A 16,325-nucleotide genomic window follows, 5' to 3' on the forward strand; every position below is an offset into this window, starting at 1 on the left:
GTCCAAATATCCACTAAAATACATCCGAACTGCGTCTAAATATCCACTAAATTACGTCCATATTAGTCGCCGTCTATTCCGAAAATTTTGGGAGGTACCAAAACCACTTTTGCGTCTAAAGTGGACGGCAACGTCTAAACTACGTCCACTTGGACGGTGCCATCCAAATATCCACTAAACTACGTCCAGATTGCGTCTAAATATCCACTAAATATCCACTAAACTGCGTCCACTGAAATTTGGACGTACTTTAGTGGATATTTAGACGCAATCGCAGTGGGACAGGGCCATTACTTTGATTGGTTGAAATCATCATAACATTTGTTTTGAGATCTCCTCGTGAAAAGTGAACAAACGTCTTAATCAACAATAATTTTTTAAACCTTCCCCTTTGACACAGACTGGAGACCTCCTTCCAACTGTGATTGGTCTAAATCACCACCTCTACCTTGCTGTGACTGGTCCTAATGACCATCTTGTTTGTTCGTAATCGCCAGTTCATTTTGAGACCTTCCTTGTGCTGTAATTGGTCCTGATCACCACACTGTTTGTTCTGCGACCTACCCCACCTGTGACAGGTCCTAATCATCAGCTCATTTATAAGTCTTCAACCTAACTCTACATAAAAGCTCCTCTAAAGGGTGATTATTCTTAATCATCAAACCTACACTGACTGTTATTGGTCCTAATTGCTGCCTTATTTATGAGATCTCACTCTAGCAGTGATTGGTTCAAATTACTGCCTTGTTTAGTCCTTATTAACACCCTATTTATTTTGAAACCTCCTTCTGACTGTGATTGGTCTAAATCACCACCTCATTCATTCTCAGACGTACCCTTACTGTGTCAGGTCCTGATTAATACCTCATTTATGAGATTTCACTGTAACTGTCACCTTGTTTGTTCTGAGACCTTTCCTTAAATGTGATTAGTCCATATTACCACATAGTTGCTTAGTTTTGACACCTACCTCGACTGATCCTACTCATTAGATCTCATCCTAACAACCACTGGTCCTAATCACCACCTTGTTTGTTCCTAATCACCAACTACGATAGTTCATGTTGAGAATATTTACATTTTATCTCACAAAGTTCAGGTAACAGGGATTTTTGTACTGAGAAGTTTTTCTTCACAGCACCAAGGAAGTCTGGAGGACCAATTCTGAAGCTAACGTACCTCCTCTTTAGCCTTCCTCTCAGCCTCCTCTTGCTTCTTATTCTTCTCCTCTTCTTCCAGCACCTTCCTCCTCTCCTCTCTCTTCCTCTTCAGCTCCTCCAGCTCGGCCTCTGCCTCCTGCTGCTTCTGCCTCATCCTCTCAAACTCCTCGATCTCCGTCTCGTCTCTCCTCCGCTTCAGCTCCTCCAGCTTCCGCTCTGCCTCCAGACGAGCTCCCTCCCCGTCCTGATCCTCCGCTGTCGGGACCTCGGGAGAGCGTAGGCTGCCACGGCTGGTGCACACACACGAAGAGACGACAGGTGAGGGGATATAGCCATGTTAACATAGGTTAAAGAGCACACGGCCACATAATAACATGCATGCATGCACACACTGCACTGTTTTAGAGCTGCACACACAGAAACATACACACACACACACACACACTTAGGGAATCAGCTCGTGTTAACTCATGTGTCTCGTGTCTAAGGTGACAGAGTATCCAGTTACAGTCGTATTCAGGACTCGAGACAGCTAGGATTAGATAACTAGGGTCAAAAACCTCGTCATAGTACATAAAAAACAGCTATTTTAGTGTATGATCAGGACTACTGCTGAACATCTGTATCATCTGACCTGATGTCCTGTGTTTCTGTGTTTAAACTAAGCTTGTATGGGGAACTAACACTTACGGTGGTGCTTGAAAATTTGTGAACCCTTCAGAATTTTCTATATTTCTGTATAAATATGATTTAAAACATCATGAGATTTTCACAAGTCCTAAAAATAGTTAAAGAGAATTTGGTAATTTATTTATTGAGGAAAATGATCCAATATTACAGATTTGTGAGTAGAAAAAATATGTGAACCTCTAGGATTAGCAGTTAGTTTAAAGACGAGTCAGGTCAATCAATGGGAAGACCATCAGGTATGCGTGGTTACTAGGGGTGGGCGATATGGCCCTAAGTAATATCATATGTAATATCATGATAAGTTAAATTTGACTGAGATATTTTAAGATTTGTAACAGATTTGTAACAGAATTCAATGATCCAGAATGTCATGATACTAATAATAATGCACTCCAAATATCTCCATATATCCAGGATTAAAGTCTCTAGTAGATATACAATGGGAAATGAGAACAGTGTAAATTTTTCTTTTAATAAAAACAGTAAAAAAAAAAAAGTAGAACACTGATTAGGGGTGGGTAATATGGAATAATATTTCATGGTGTAATATCGTTCACGATATTCAAATTGTTGGCGATTATTATTGCGTACGAGAAAATTCTAAAGGGTTCACAAACTGTCAAGCCCCACTGTACTTATGAAATATTAGTAACTAGGGTTGGGAGGTTAATCGAAATAATTTGATTAATCAAATTATTGTTTTAAAGCGATTTTCAAAAAGGGATAAACAACATTGTTGATCTTGACATATAGAAGCTGCCAGAGTGAATCTCAGTAGATAAACTAAAGTCTTTATGTGAAACGTAAAAAACAAATGCTCATATAATTGAAGAATATTGATATTGAATATGTAACTACACAGCTAACATAGCTTCAAAGCAGTCGTCAGTTAGTAGCAACTGACTATACTGCAGTGTTTAAAAAAATTAAAACGTAGATTAATAGAATATCATAACATTAATTATTCATAAATATCAAATATATCATTACAAAGCTTAATTCCCTGGTGGAACAAAAGACTATTGGTAATAAAAAAAAACAACATCATGAGCTTTAACTAAGGAACATGGACCAGATATATTCCAACAGTGCGTCAACAATGGATTTTCTGTGACAATGTAATAATGTAAACAATTCACTGGTTTCTAAATTGTTCTTTTACCTTTTATGACAAACTGAAACAAATTAGTGAAAAAATATTAATAAATATTGGTCTTAAGGGGCCTAATCTTTATTTAATACATCTTTCGATCAGTACATACCTGATCAGTCCTCTCCACATTATTTCCTCTCTTTCCAGCCCAACCTCTTCTATTCTACCCCTTCTTGTCTCCTTGTTAATAATGTTTTTTTTATATATATATCTATATATATATATATATAATACGAGAAATGTATGGGAAAATACTAATTCGGGAGGACGGCGGGAAAGAAGGGTAAAATACGGTAGATTTAGGCTAAAGTTATGGGACATAATATTTCACTAGTACCTGTCTAATAACTTTTGTCTCCTAAGTCGTTAAAGGCAGGGTGATTTATATGATCTTGTTAAGTACAGTCAAAAACTCTGTTCAGTGTACAGATCAGCCTCATCTCTACATTATCTCACACACCTCGTGGTTCTCTCCACCTTCTTGTGCTTGCTGTCCTCATACACTCCTCCATTCTGCTGCTTGCTCTTCCTCCCCACGTTTTCGTCCTCCATCTGCCAGCGGAGAGCGATCAGAAATGAAAATAGAGCACTATAACATCATTTGCTGGGCAAGCGAAGCACTCGGCGAGATAACAAGGGGAAGAGTGTGAAACAGTGGTCAGAACAGCACTCGGAGAGAAAGGTCAAGTGAGAACACACACACACTCTTACAAACACACACTCCTATCATGCAACAAGCTAGCAGCAGTGTGTGGTAAACCGCGTTTCATCGGTGAGAGAACAAGACCATATGGAAGAGACCGTGACCTTACTGAACACTGTGGAGAAATTCGATGGAGGTATTTAGTGGACATTTCTGTGGAGTCACTCACACACACTGTGATCACACTGTGTCTGGATAACCTTCAGGGACTGGATTCACAAAAGCTTACCCAAGACACTTATATATAACATATATATATATATATATATATATATATATATATATATATATATATATATATATATATATATATATATATATATATATATATATGCCCCCCCCCCCCAAAAAAAAAAAAACTTAAACATTTTTAAATATATATTTAGTGATTATTATAGATTAATTGTTGAAATTATTTATGGTGGAAATGTAATTATTTTAATAAAAATAGAAATTCATTTATTTTTATTTATGTATTTCATTTTTTTATAGTCTAGGGCCAAATCAATTGTTCATATTCTTAAATGCAAGTCTGGGAAAATACTCAAGAAGTTCTTAAATAGAGATTTTCCTAACACACTAGCCTTTTACACTTTATTTTATAGATTAGGATAAACAACATGAACCATTTTCCAATTTTTAAATTAATCATTTAAAGCAACAATATGTAGCATTATGACACTTAAGTTACAGTTTTAAAATCATTGTAAATTTCCTCTAATATTCCTCTAATCTGTAATAGAGATGTGGTTGCTCAAGGCATCCACATGCTACTAACTGCACTATATAACTTTGGTGAAGCAGTAAAATTGTGTAAACTTTGACACAGCAGAGGGATTCCTCTTTAAACTTGTGCAAGAAAGTTAGAATGAAATCAAACTAAGCAATTAGAAAACATAAACTAAAATTGACTGTAGAAAATAGGTCAAAATTCCTCTGGAAAAAAAGATAAGTGTGATCTGACACTGAAAAACATTATTTTTATTATGTATAAACAATAATCTCCACTTTTAATCTTGTGAATTTATGGATTAATCATTGTAATTAAACTTTTTTTATTTAAAGTCTAATACAATTTAAGAGAAGTGTGAGGCTATCTTATAGTCAGGAACATACATTGTTAAACATTTTTAACAAAGTAAGATAAGGATAAATGATAAAAAAAGAATAAAGAAGAATGAAAAAAAACTACATAAGTGTATAAAATTAAATTTTTTATTTCTTAAGACGCTTTTGTGAATCCTGCCCCAGATTTGGGGGCAAAGCCTTTTGCTACCATAAACACCGTAATCTCCTTTACATATGCAAATTTTGGCAATGCATCCTATTACTATTTAGGCCTAATCAGCTGTTCTCCGAGACGAAGCCCCCAAAGCTTTAGTTATCCATCTCCTGCGAGCATCTGGCCTCTTACCAAACCTAAATCATTGCTTGTAAACTCTCTCTCTGCTTCCTGAGACACAGCTGTCTCCTGATTTTCATCATCTGCATTCTCCTCGAGCTCCTCTAACTCATCCTCCTCTCCTTCCTCTACATCCTCATTCACTCCTGCTGTGTCCTCGTCCACGTCTGGCTTTGAGCAGACTGTGGAATCAGCTGTGTCTTCATTTACATTCTCACACTTTTCACTTGCAGCCTCCTGCTCAGTGCTGCCCTATAAAAGGAAGTGGGAGCCACACAGTTTATAATGTGTAGTTTATTTAAAAAAAAATCAAACGTTACACAATTTTCCCACTAGCCCAGTAATAGTAGAACATGAATGATGTTTGTCTTTTTATCTTTGTATCAGACGTATAGAAGCTAAAGTAAGCCTAATTATAGATTTGTGTGTTTTGTACAAAATGTAGTTTAAATAACTCTTTTAAAGCATATTTTAATATCCTTATCCTTAATAATTTAACAAGCTGTTTGGTTACTGTACTTTAAAGAGTATTATATATTTAAACGGCCTCTATTCTGACTGGATATCATGTATTGTGTAGCTTGATTTAGGTTGTGTCAGTGTGTCCTTGTTAAGATTGGTATGAATGTCTGACAGTTGATTGTTGTCAGGATTTAAATCAGTCACCTGTGTTCACCTGTGTTTTTCATGGCCAAGATAGCAATACACCAGAAATTTACCTGAACACACCTCACTTCCAGACTACCATGCCCATTGGCTTAGATATATTTGAAAACTCTGTTACTATTTAAACGATGCGCAAGGAGTGAAAATAAATAGACTGTTTGCGGGGTGTAAGCTAGCAATAAGCATGGGGACACGCCATGTGCAGGGTGTATTATTTCAGAAAGAGTGGGTGGGGCTAGCCTGCTAACATAAGGTCAAATTACACGTGTTCACGTGTTTGTAACTTTTAAGGTAAAAATAGACTTCTTATTCTCTACAAAATCACCCTTCCACATTTTCTTTACCATTATCCTAAAGTTTAATTGCCTGATTTAACATATTGCAAAAAAACTACTTTTTTTCCAACATGGGAATTCAATTGAACATTCTTTTTTGTCTCCTGTGCATAATTATGGTCTTATTCATATTTATAAAAATCACAATATTCAGTCTTAAAAATGGATATTACTACATTCTGTTAGCCATGGAATGTATTTTGTACATTTTTCAGTCATTCTGGCGCATAAGTTTCAAGGACAAAATATTTTTTTTTGGAAGTTTCTCTAAATTATGGGCTAAAGGACTAAACCCTTGAACTTTTACAAGACAGATTAATGTAAAACACATAAGAATATGTTAGAAGGATGGGTAGCAATTTACAGTAAGGGTGCATTATTAAACAGTCTCAAATAATTATTAATTGACGCTAGTTATTAATCATTACAGTTTTTTTAAACTACTGTCTCAATTAATTAATATTATTTACAATATCCTTAAGCATCAAAATGTTAACACTTTTTTTATTGTTGTAGGTACTGTTGTGACCCTTATTGTGATGTATTACTGAATAATTGTATCTATTTATTTTTTTTATTTTATTAAGTAGATATTTCCATTACAATTACAATGATTTCACTTTCACTTTTCTGATTGCATAAAAAAAGTACTGTTTCTTAAACAATGGGGTTTTTAGTACTATGATATGTTTTGTAAAACTGGATTTGAAAAACTGTGATGTATCATTTTACTAAGAGTATTGCAATATATTGAGATGCAACCTCTTTATTGTATTGTAAGGTTCTTATATCTAAACAAATCTTTGGGCTAACAGAAAATCTGTGTAGGTTTGATCTTTTTTTTGTTAAACTTAAAATGTAGAAGAAGTCACGACCGCCATACCTCATCTTCTATTTGAGGTTTCTCCTCAGCGGATTCCTAAAAGTGAACAACGATCATCAAAACCTAAACCCAACCCATACCCAACCAACAGACCACAATACAGCAGTCATAACAAACCTCAGATTACAGAAACACACCTGTGCCCTCAGGTAAGACCTCCGCGGCTTCTCCTCCATCACTTCCTCCACTTTCTGCTCTTCCTCCTCCTCCTCTTCTGCTGCAGCCTCCTCTTCCTCCTCCTCCTTGGCCTCCTCATTCTCCTGCTCCTTGCTGTTGAGTGCAGGCTGCTCCTCCTGCTCGTGGTAGTGATAGCGGCGGCTGCTGGAGCACTCCTCCGTGCTGTAGTGAGTGGAGTCGGGGGAATCCGTGTCCTTCTGTCTGTCCAGCGCCTCCTTCATCCTCTTCTGCCGGCGCTCCTCGCGCTTGGCGAGGCGATCTAGCAGGGCCTGCTCCTCATCGTCATCTTCACCTGCCTGGCTAGAGCTGACCACTGAGCTGGACACCGTCTCTGTAACAGTCACACTGACAGAGAAAAAAGAGAGAATTTACTATATTAAGATTAAGGCGATGGTCACTTAGAAATACCATAACAACCACCTGAAATAGCATAGAAACCACCTAGTGCCTACCAAGAACAGCCAAGCAATTTGAAAGTATTTTTGTGAATTGTTCCTCATAGAAATGAATAAGGAACAAGGAATACACTTGTAACACCCAGCCATCAATGTGGGATATCATATTAGCAACATTTTTAATTTTAGCAACACCCGAGTAGCCACCTGAAACACCACAGCACGAGACTGGGATACTCCAGCAACTTCCCAGCATCCACCTGCAAACTACTACCATGTAAAGTATCATCATTATAACTGACTAATATTCACTTAGAAATACCATAACAACCACCTGGAATACCACAGAAATCACTTAGTGACTACACAGCAACAGCTGAGCAACTGGAAACAATTTTTGCGGATTGTTCCCCATAGGAATGGATAGGGTGCAAAAATCTGGGACCCCGACAATGCAAATTGCCCGCGGGCCGTAGTTTGGACACCCCTGCCCTATTGAGTCTGTTTCCTGAATGAAGTGTCCGCTGGTAATTTGGGACAGGCCCTGCTCTTTCCCATTCCCCCCTACCTTTGTTAGGCTGCCTAACTGGCCTGCGCTGGACTGTCTCGGACCCGGCCCGGCTCTCACAGGCACGCCACTGTAGGTTAATGTAGTCTGAGCGCACCACTTGGCACAGCTTTCCTCCGACATCAGCACAATTCACAATAGAGGCGGCTATGCCCTCTCACGCGCAGGGGACACTCGCAGGCTGCTGCCATAGACTAGTCTTGTGTGCGAAAGCATTCGGGACTACAATGGCGCAGTGTCAGTGAACGTCAGCACGACCCACTGCTTCCACATCACTGACCTGCCACAGGAAGTTATTTATTACACACTCAGAGCGGGGCTGCGGGTCTCTGTCTACAGGACAGAGAGGAGACTTTTACACAGATATCGACAGTCTGAGTGTGTACAGATGTGTGTGTGTGTGTTTGTGTGTATATGTGTGTGTGCTATGAAAGCTAGAGTTTCATGCATGCATTATTAAGAGAGAGTATTGAAATATGCAGAGGACTCAGGCTCCACCTGTTTCTGGGTCACATTTGGGCACATGGGAACACCCACACACACACACACACTCCAGGAAGGACATGGAGGACCCCTAGTGTTTAAGTCCAACTACCAGATTTGTTTGAAGAAAAAAAAAAAAGTTGGTAAATGGACTATGAATGGTACCGTCCCAATCATAAAGAGAACACATTTAAATGCACTTAACAATCCAATAATTGCAGTTTATTTTATTTTGTAAGCACCACAAAACACCATTGATAGTGCCCTCTAAATGTGGAGAAGTCTTCTCCAAGTGTCCTGACCTTATTAAATCTCAGATCTTTACGGCAATGCTGCATAATCTGGAAGAAAAACAGCCCAAGTAAGTCTAGAGACTTTGAGACTTCTAGTTAGTTGTTTAATATCCTTCACAAAAAATAAATCAGTAGGATTCCCAATACTTTTGTCCGTATATTATAGTGTATCTTATATAATATAACAGCAGAACGTGTGGGTGTGTATGTAGGCATGTGAGCTGGCATACCTGTGGCTGTTGTTTAGCTCCACACTCTCTGGAGGGTTCGGCGCCTCCTCGCTGTCTTTGCTGCGCAGGCGCTCCTGCCGAGCTCTTCGCCTGCGCTCACGAGCCGCCTCCTCCTCGTCCTCCTCGTTCCGCCGATAGGCCATCCTGAACACACACACACACACAGAAACACTCAGGCAATGACAGTGATATTGCTCTAGTGAGAGATGGTAGGAGCCAGGGCAGAAGTCTTGTTGGCAGCCAGTGTGTTTCTCACAGCCATTACTGTTATTGCTGCTGTCACTGCTGCTTCTGCTGCTGGTGCTGGGGGTGAATGGTGGCTGGATGTCAGCTGTGTGTTTGTGTGTTTTTTCGTCTGTGTGTGTGTGTGTGTGTGAAGTTTGGCAGCTGATGAGAGGAGCTGGACACCAGTATGGCTTAGAGCCCATAAAACAGCCAGTCAGACAGAACAAGTTCAGAGCACAGGGAGGAAGATTTTTCTTGAGTGTGACCTCAAGAAGCTTTTCACCTCTTTCTCTCGTTCTCTTTCTCCACCTCTCTTTCTCTCTCTCGCTAAGCCTTTTCCACTTTTAACAGGCACGGTATGTACAGTCATATGCAAATGCTCCCAAGCCTGCTTCTCTATCCATTAGGTCACGGCTGCCTCACAAGTTTATGTCCAATAACTGTTCCTTCTTTCACATAGACAGAGAGACAAAACACCAAGCTCCTCTTATACAGAGTTTAGGGCTGTACCTCTCTCAGAATTTAGAATTTTAAGATTGAATGTTAATGTGTTTAATATTTAAGTATAAGTATTTGTGTACATTTTCCCCTTATTGTCACACTGTAGCCTGTGTCTGTTTTGGGTTTTTCTTTTTTTTTTTTTGGGCCGTTTTTGCTCCTCTCCTCTGTCTTCCTGCCTTTTGGTATTGTCCTGTCTCCGCCCTTGCCACGCCCTAGTCATTAGTGTTGTCACCTCATGTCTTGTTTGTATTCCCGCCCCCTCGTTTCCTTCTTCTTCAAGTGTTCCTCACCCTCTTTGGGTATATAAGCCCCTTTGTTTCAGTGTTCCTCGTCAAGTCTTTTGTCTATTTGGTGTAATTTGTTATTCCTTTGTATTTGTAGTATTGGAATTTTTGTATAGTCTTGTATTCTTTTGTATCCTTGTATGCTTAATAAATTTTCTAGTCTACGTTTATGTGTGTATTGTTTTTTTGTTTGTTTTGTTTTATGTATTCAGTTTTGTTATCCTCAGTCTTGTAGTTTTGTGGTTTAGTTTGCTCTGTCTTGTTTATTAATTTTTTTGTGTTTCCTGTGTTTGCTTTTTGTTTAGTTTTTGTTGATTTTTTTGTTTAAATAAAAATGAAAATACTTGCGCTTATGTCCATCCCCTCATCTGTGACACTTATATAATCATCTCGCAATCAGAAAATCACATTGCTTTGAGTTCAAGTGCTGATTTTCACCACATTAAAGGCCAATTTATACTTTTGCAATGAATCTATGCTGTAGCCTATGCATACCCTACATGTAGCTCCGGACCCTACGCGTAGCCGAGGAACCTATGCTGTAGCCTGTGCATACCCCACCCATAACAGCAAACCCTATGTGTAGCCAAGGAACCTATGCCGTAGGCTATGCATACCCTACCCATAACCGTGGACCCAATGATCAGCCGAGGACCCTTAACCATAACCTATGCGTATGCCACCCACAACCATGGACTCTACAAGAAGCCGAGGACCCTACACCATAACCTATGCATACCCCACCAGTAACCGCAGACCCTATGCATAGCCGAGGAACTGACGCCGAAGCCAATGCATACCCTACCTGTTGTAGCCAAGTCCGAGTCAAGACCAAGACTTTTTAGTAGTGGAGTCAAGACCGAGGCCAGGAAAAACCGAGACCAAGTCCAAGACTGAGACCAGATTTAGATTTAAAAATAATTTTTTAAATTCCATTAATTTATTATAAAATGTGAAAACAATCACAATTTGCCCTCAAACAGATCCTCACTAAGGTTAGCTAGCCCATCGTAAGGTTAGCTGGCTCATTGTAAGGTTAGCTAGCTCATCACTAATGGTAATTCTCTCCCCGGTAATATTAGTATATTATATCTTGATCGTTGCTAAGCTTAGCTAGCTCATCACTAATGGTAATTCTCTCCCCGGTAATATTAGTATATTATATCTTGATCGTTGCTAAGCTTAGCTAGCTCATCGCAAGCTTTACTTCTCTTCCCGGTAACATTAGTATTTTATCTAGCTCTCTGCTAATGTTAGTTATCTCGCTAGTTTGCACTAACCTCTCCTTGTGCTTTCTTTCTAGATGTCTGGAAAAATTAGTTGTGGTCCCTGAGGTCTCTGTTTTTGAAATGTGGCAGAATTTACATTCTGCTGAATGTTTCTTCTTTCAAGAAGTCCTGCATACAAATTCACAATGATTCACATAACCAAAGAGTATAACTTCAGCGAGCCAGTGAAAAAGAGCACATTTAACTTAACGTCAGACTGTTCAAAATGAAAAGTGTTCATTGATTGGATACTGAACAAAAGCGGGAGTTGCCTGTTTTTTCGCTGTACAAAGAGAAAGGACTAATATGGTCTGTTTAAATGAATTGTTGATGTTCAGTAACAATAAAAAAAAGGTTCAGTTTCTACTTTTTCACCTTAGACAGAAGACTTTCACCCCGAGACCAAGAAAAGACAGATTCCAAACAAGGTCGAATCCGAGACGAGATCGAGAACGCTTATTTTTGGTCCCACTAGTGATAAATAAAGCTTTATTTAATTTTATTTAGGAAGACAAAGTATTGAAATAAACTTGTAGGCCTGCTCCCTGTAGGCATTCCTTTTAACAGTGCTTCAATATGCAGTCCTACTCTAACCTATTCACAGGGGCGCTGTAAAACGAGGTGGAAACACTGTAGCCTGATTATTTATGATAACATTAATCTATAGCTGACAGTAGTTGAGAGTGTTTTTATGCTACAGCGCTGGAGTAATAGAGTGCTAACATAACTGAACTGCTGTGGTCAGGAATTCTGCTGTTACTGAACAGAGGATTCTGCTAACGCCCAAGCAAGACCGTAGGGAGAGTGACATCATTTACATGTCCCTTATCCTCCCCCCCCTTCTCTATCTTTACTACAAGTACAGTACAGTACAAACATCAAGACACAATGTAGCATTTTTTTTACAAATCACGATGTGTTGATCTAAAGTTTAATGCTTAATTTTTTATGCTTTATGCTTGTTTCAGTTGAGTGTCATTGAATAATCTTAAACAAATATCTGCAAAAAGGAACGAGAATGTACTGTTAATAAGATCAAATGAAAGATTTTACCTTTAACCTCTTACTGCAGAAGCGCCCTCTAGCGGGCCCGCCGGCGGGCCCGTTCTGACTATGTAAATTAGAACGCTTAAAAGCTGTCAAATATTCTAAACATACCGACCAACTAACCAACTCATATTCATTAGTACTACTTTAACTACCTGCATGCAAATTTACAGCCATCTACATGAAACCAGTCGCCAGAAATCTCCAACTGAAAACAGCCTGTTTTTTTCACATTGTTTACACGAGAAACACGCCTCCCCAACAAAATAGCCTTATAAAATAATATTAGTGTATAAAATAACATCATATTATATTATTGAAAATTCACTTACTATCACAGCATCCACAATACAGCACTGAACCGCAGGTAAAATATCCATAAAGTCCTTTATTTGCCTGCTCACTGCTCCTCAAAAACATGCGTTTAGTTTCAGCGCAGCCGTAACGTCGTATTCTCAAGCTCCCAGCGACTACACAATGGAATATTTTCCGTAAAGTTGTACGTGAATACAAAGCTAAGGGTGTCCTCTTCTAGATTCAGTGGTTTTTATTGGTCTACAATCCACTACTTTTCTTGAGTGATCGTCTTTTGAACCAATGGCGTGAGCGCTGGATCGCGCTGGTGTTCAGGGCTGTCCAATCAAATCAGATCATAGCCTTTCTCCAGCGTCACAAAAGTGATTGACACCTATTTCAACCAATAGTCCACCCTTAGACGAAAACACTGATACGTAATTTGCCCTGATTGGTCTCCGAATGGCTGGGGGAGGGGCATGCCAATCCGTCACCACGTCACAAAAAAAACACCCCTCTTCAAACGCTAAAACTCCATAGCGCACACAGCGCGCAAACATGTGATTTTATGTGTCATTTCATCAAAAAAATATTAATATTACCCTGAGATGGACTCACATTAATTTATTTTATCACAAAGAAACAAAAAAATATTAAAATGTTGTTTTATAGAGACAGATTCACCTCTATTAGACTGGGGCGCTCTGGAGAGGTTTTTAAGCCTTTGGTGACGCCTGGTGGACACCTTATATATAATGCAGTGTAAATTCCCATGCTGTCAAAATAATGTTTTCAAATTTTGTACTTTGTTTGACAAGACCCTAATAAACCAGGAAATGTAGAGAATGATTAGCTAATCATCACCAACATCCATACACACACTATAAACTCAAAATATAATAGGCGCTTTTTTTTTTTTTTTTACATTTTCCTCTGCATTTAATGTTCTCAAATAGATCCTAAATAATGAAAATTACCTCTTGAAAGTGAATTACTGTTTTGTCCCAAGTGTCTACTTCAGTTTAAGCCCTGACTGGTCATTGTGCTATATGTAAAACTTAAGATATCCAGTGTGATAGCATAGTAGTGCAAATCGCATGAAAATGAGCAAAAACATGGATCTGATAACATTAATCTATAGCTGACAGTAGTTGAGAGTGTTTTTATGCTACAGCGCTGGAGTAATAGAGTGCTAACATAACTGAACTGCTGTGGTCAGGAATTCTGCTGTTACTGAACAGAGGATTCTGCTAACGCCCAAGCAAGACCGTAGGGAGAGTGACATCATTTACATGTCCCTTATCCTCCCTCCCCTTCTCTATCTTTACTACAAGTACAGTACAGTACAAACATCAAGACACAATGTAGCATTTTTTTACAATCACGATGTGTTGATCTAAAGTTTAATGCTTAATTTTTTATGCTTTATGCTTGTTTCAGTTGAGTGTCATTGAATAATCTTAAACAAATATCTGCAAAAAGGAACGAGAATGTACTGTTAATAAGATCAAATGAAAGATTTTACCTTTAACCCTCCTATTATGTTTCGGGTTAAAATGCTTTTAGGTGTAGTTAACCTTTTCTGCTGGACTTAATTATTTCAATGAACACAAACACGCTAAAATGAACCCTATTTTTGGGATCTATAGGCGAGCCGTCAACCCCGCACCGCACAGCTTAATTAAGGGTGTGTCAGTGTGTTTGGTATTGTGAGGATGCAAAAAAACACCTTGCAGAGCTTGAAATGTGCAAAAGTGCAAAAATCATGGTTGTGTTTTGGGCTTAACATAAAATAATGACCTCATCGACATGTCACTTGCCAAGCTTGCCAAGAGACAGATGCACTCTGATTTTGGTGAATTGCTATTCTAATGGCGCAGGGCTTTTGCGCTTCTCAGAAGAAGAAAATAAACTGTGTGTTCACACTGTAATTTACGGAAACAACAATGTTATTGTATTGTGTGTTCTGTTTACTGTTGATGTAAAAGATGGGTTTGTGCAGTGCTGTACGTCCGTGTGCGTGCTTGATACTTGATTGTTGTCAAGGCTTCAATCAGTCAGTGGCGTATCTTCATGAATGGACCCCACAATATCTTATAATGTAATTAAATCTTTTTATACTTACTTTAACTGAAAGCTAAAGGAGAACTCCGGTGTTAAATGGACTTTTGGTTTAGTAAAACGTGATAAAAAGTACTTCCTTTGATTAATAGCATACCTCCGTTCTCCCACAGCGTTTAGAGATCCAAACAATTTAAATCCAGAATTTAAATTTTGTCCAAACACCCTTCCAACTGGGTGACAAGTGGCATATTTTGCCCCGATAAATCATTTTTTACATCTTTGTCCAGGCTCAAAGTAGCTCCACACCTCCTTGCTAGAATCTGGAGAAGCTTATTAAAAACCTAATACATAATTAAAAACCTCTATGTAGACTCCACATAGCGCAGCACCCGGCACCAGGAGTAATGGCGGCGCTCGGAGCTGAAGCTAGCATTACAGGATGTAAACAGTGGTTTTTAATAAGCTTCTTCTGCACTTTTTAGGTTATTAATGCCTCGTTTTAAATGTTGAGGCTGTCTGGATTCTAGCAAGGAGGTGTGGAGCTACTTTGAGCCTGAATAATGGTAAAAAAAAATATTTTTTTAATTAAAATTATCTGGGCAAATTATGCCCCGTGTCACCCAGTCTGAAGGGTGTTACGACAAACTGTTAAAATGTCTGGATCTCGGAACGCTGTGGGAGAACGGAGTTGTGCTATTCATTAAAGGTAAGTACTTTTTATCATGTTTTACTACAACAAAAATCCATTTTACACCGGCGTTATCCTTTAAGAAGGTTCTTTCCTTCTTTTGAGGCGTTTGCTTCTACTCTACAGTGTACTGCAAATATCTGGGAGAGTCTCTCAAATCCCAAATTCTGTAAATTCCAAATATGAAAGATTGTATCAGCATGGATCTGAGTCACTCTGAGAGAACATTCCTGACTATCAATCCCCAGCTTTCTGCTGGACACACGGCTCCACCACGCCCAATCTAATATCCTCTCCTTGGGACACATCCAGTCCATCCAGTCCAAGTGTCCAGCAGCGTCTCGGCTCCCTCTGCTTTACCAACACAATAATAAATCTCCTCCAGACCAAAACTACCCGTCTGGAATCTGGACTCACAGCAGCAGCTCTCAGGTGGGTCTAAAGTAAGTTTGATAGTTTGCCCAAGCCGGGCGGCCTATGCCTGTTTGGAGCTTCGCACTTCCCAGCATGTCTTCAGCACACATAGTTATTTAGGTTAGCCGAGCATGTAGGCCATATGGAACGCATCATGTGGTTTAGTATAACATTAATTGTTAAACAGCTTCTGTGGTGAAGGCCGGGCTGTTGGAGACGCGTTTTACTGAATTCATAAAATCTGCGAAGAGAGAAGCGGCTGTGGGGTTGGAGATAATGCTGATATGAAGATGATCTCACACTGCATTAAGCGACAGTGTGGGCAGCAACATGGAGGAGAGCTTATGGACAGCGGACACATCCAAACAGGCAACACATTAGTGCGCCCAAATATTTTCCTTC

The 16,325-nt window shown here is 39.1% G+C and overlaps 1 protein-coding gene across 6 annotated transcripts in view; it reads right to left on the reverse strand.

Annotated features, from left to right (window-relative positions):
- Positions 1-16,325, reverse strand: part of cald1a (caldesmon 1a) — an 88,128-nt gene that overhangs the window by 20,375 nt on the left and 51,428 nt on the right. For 4 of the 6 annotated variants that reach the window (XR_455047.4, XR_002650185.2, XM_022671254.2 and 1 more), the window contains exons 3-8: positions 9,139-9,282; positions 7,130-7,514; positions 6,993-7,028; positions 5,121-5,360; positions 3,464-3,555; positions 1,180-1,450 (exon numbers count right to left, since the gene is read on the reverse strand). Coding sequence is in view for 4 of the 6 variants with exons in the window: in XM_022671254.2 (XP_022526975.2) it covers positions 1,180-1,450; positions 3,464-3,555; positions 5,121-5,360; positions 6,993-7,028; positions 7,130-7,514; positions 9,139-9,282 (1,168 nt within the window). In the remaining 2 variants the exon portion in view is untranslated. The remainder of the gene's footprint in view (positions 1-1,179; positions 1,451-3,463; positions 3,556-5,120; positions 5,361-6,992; positions 7,029-7,129; positions 7,515-9,138; positions 9,283-16,325) is intronic. The other 2 variants (XM_022671255.2, XM_007252702.4) reach the window with 2 other exon arrangements.

The sequence above is a fragment of the Astyanax mexicanus genome, chromosome 2 (genome assembly GCF_023375975.1).
Source record: "Astyanax mexicanus isolate ESR-SI-001 chromosome 2, AstMex3_surface, whole genome shotgun sequence".
Lineage (NCBI taxonomy): Eukaryota > Metazoa > Chordata > Actinopteri > Characiformes > Acestrorhamphidae > Astyanax > Astyanax mexicanus.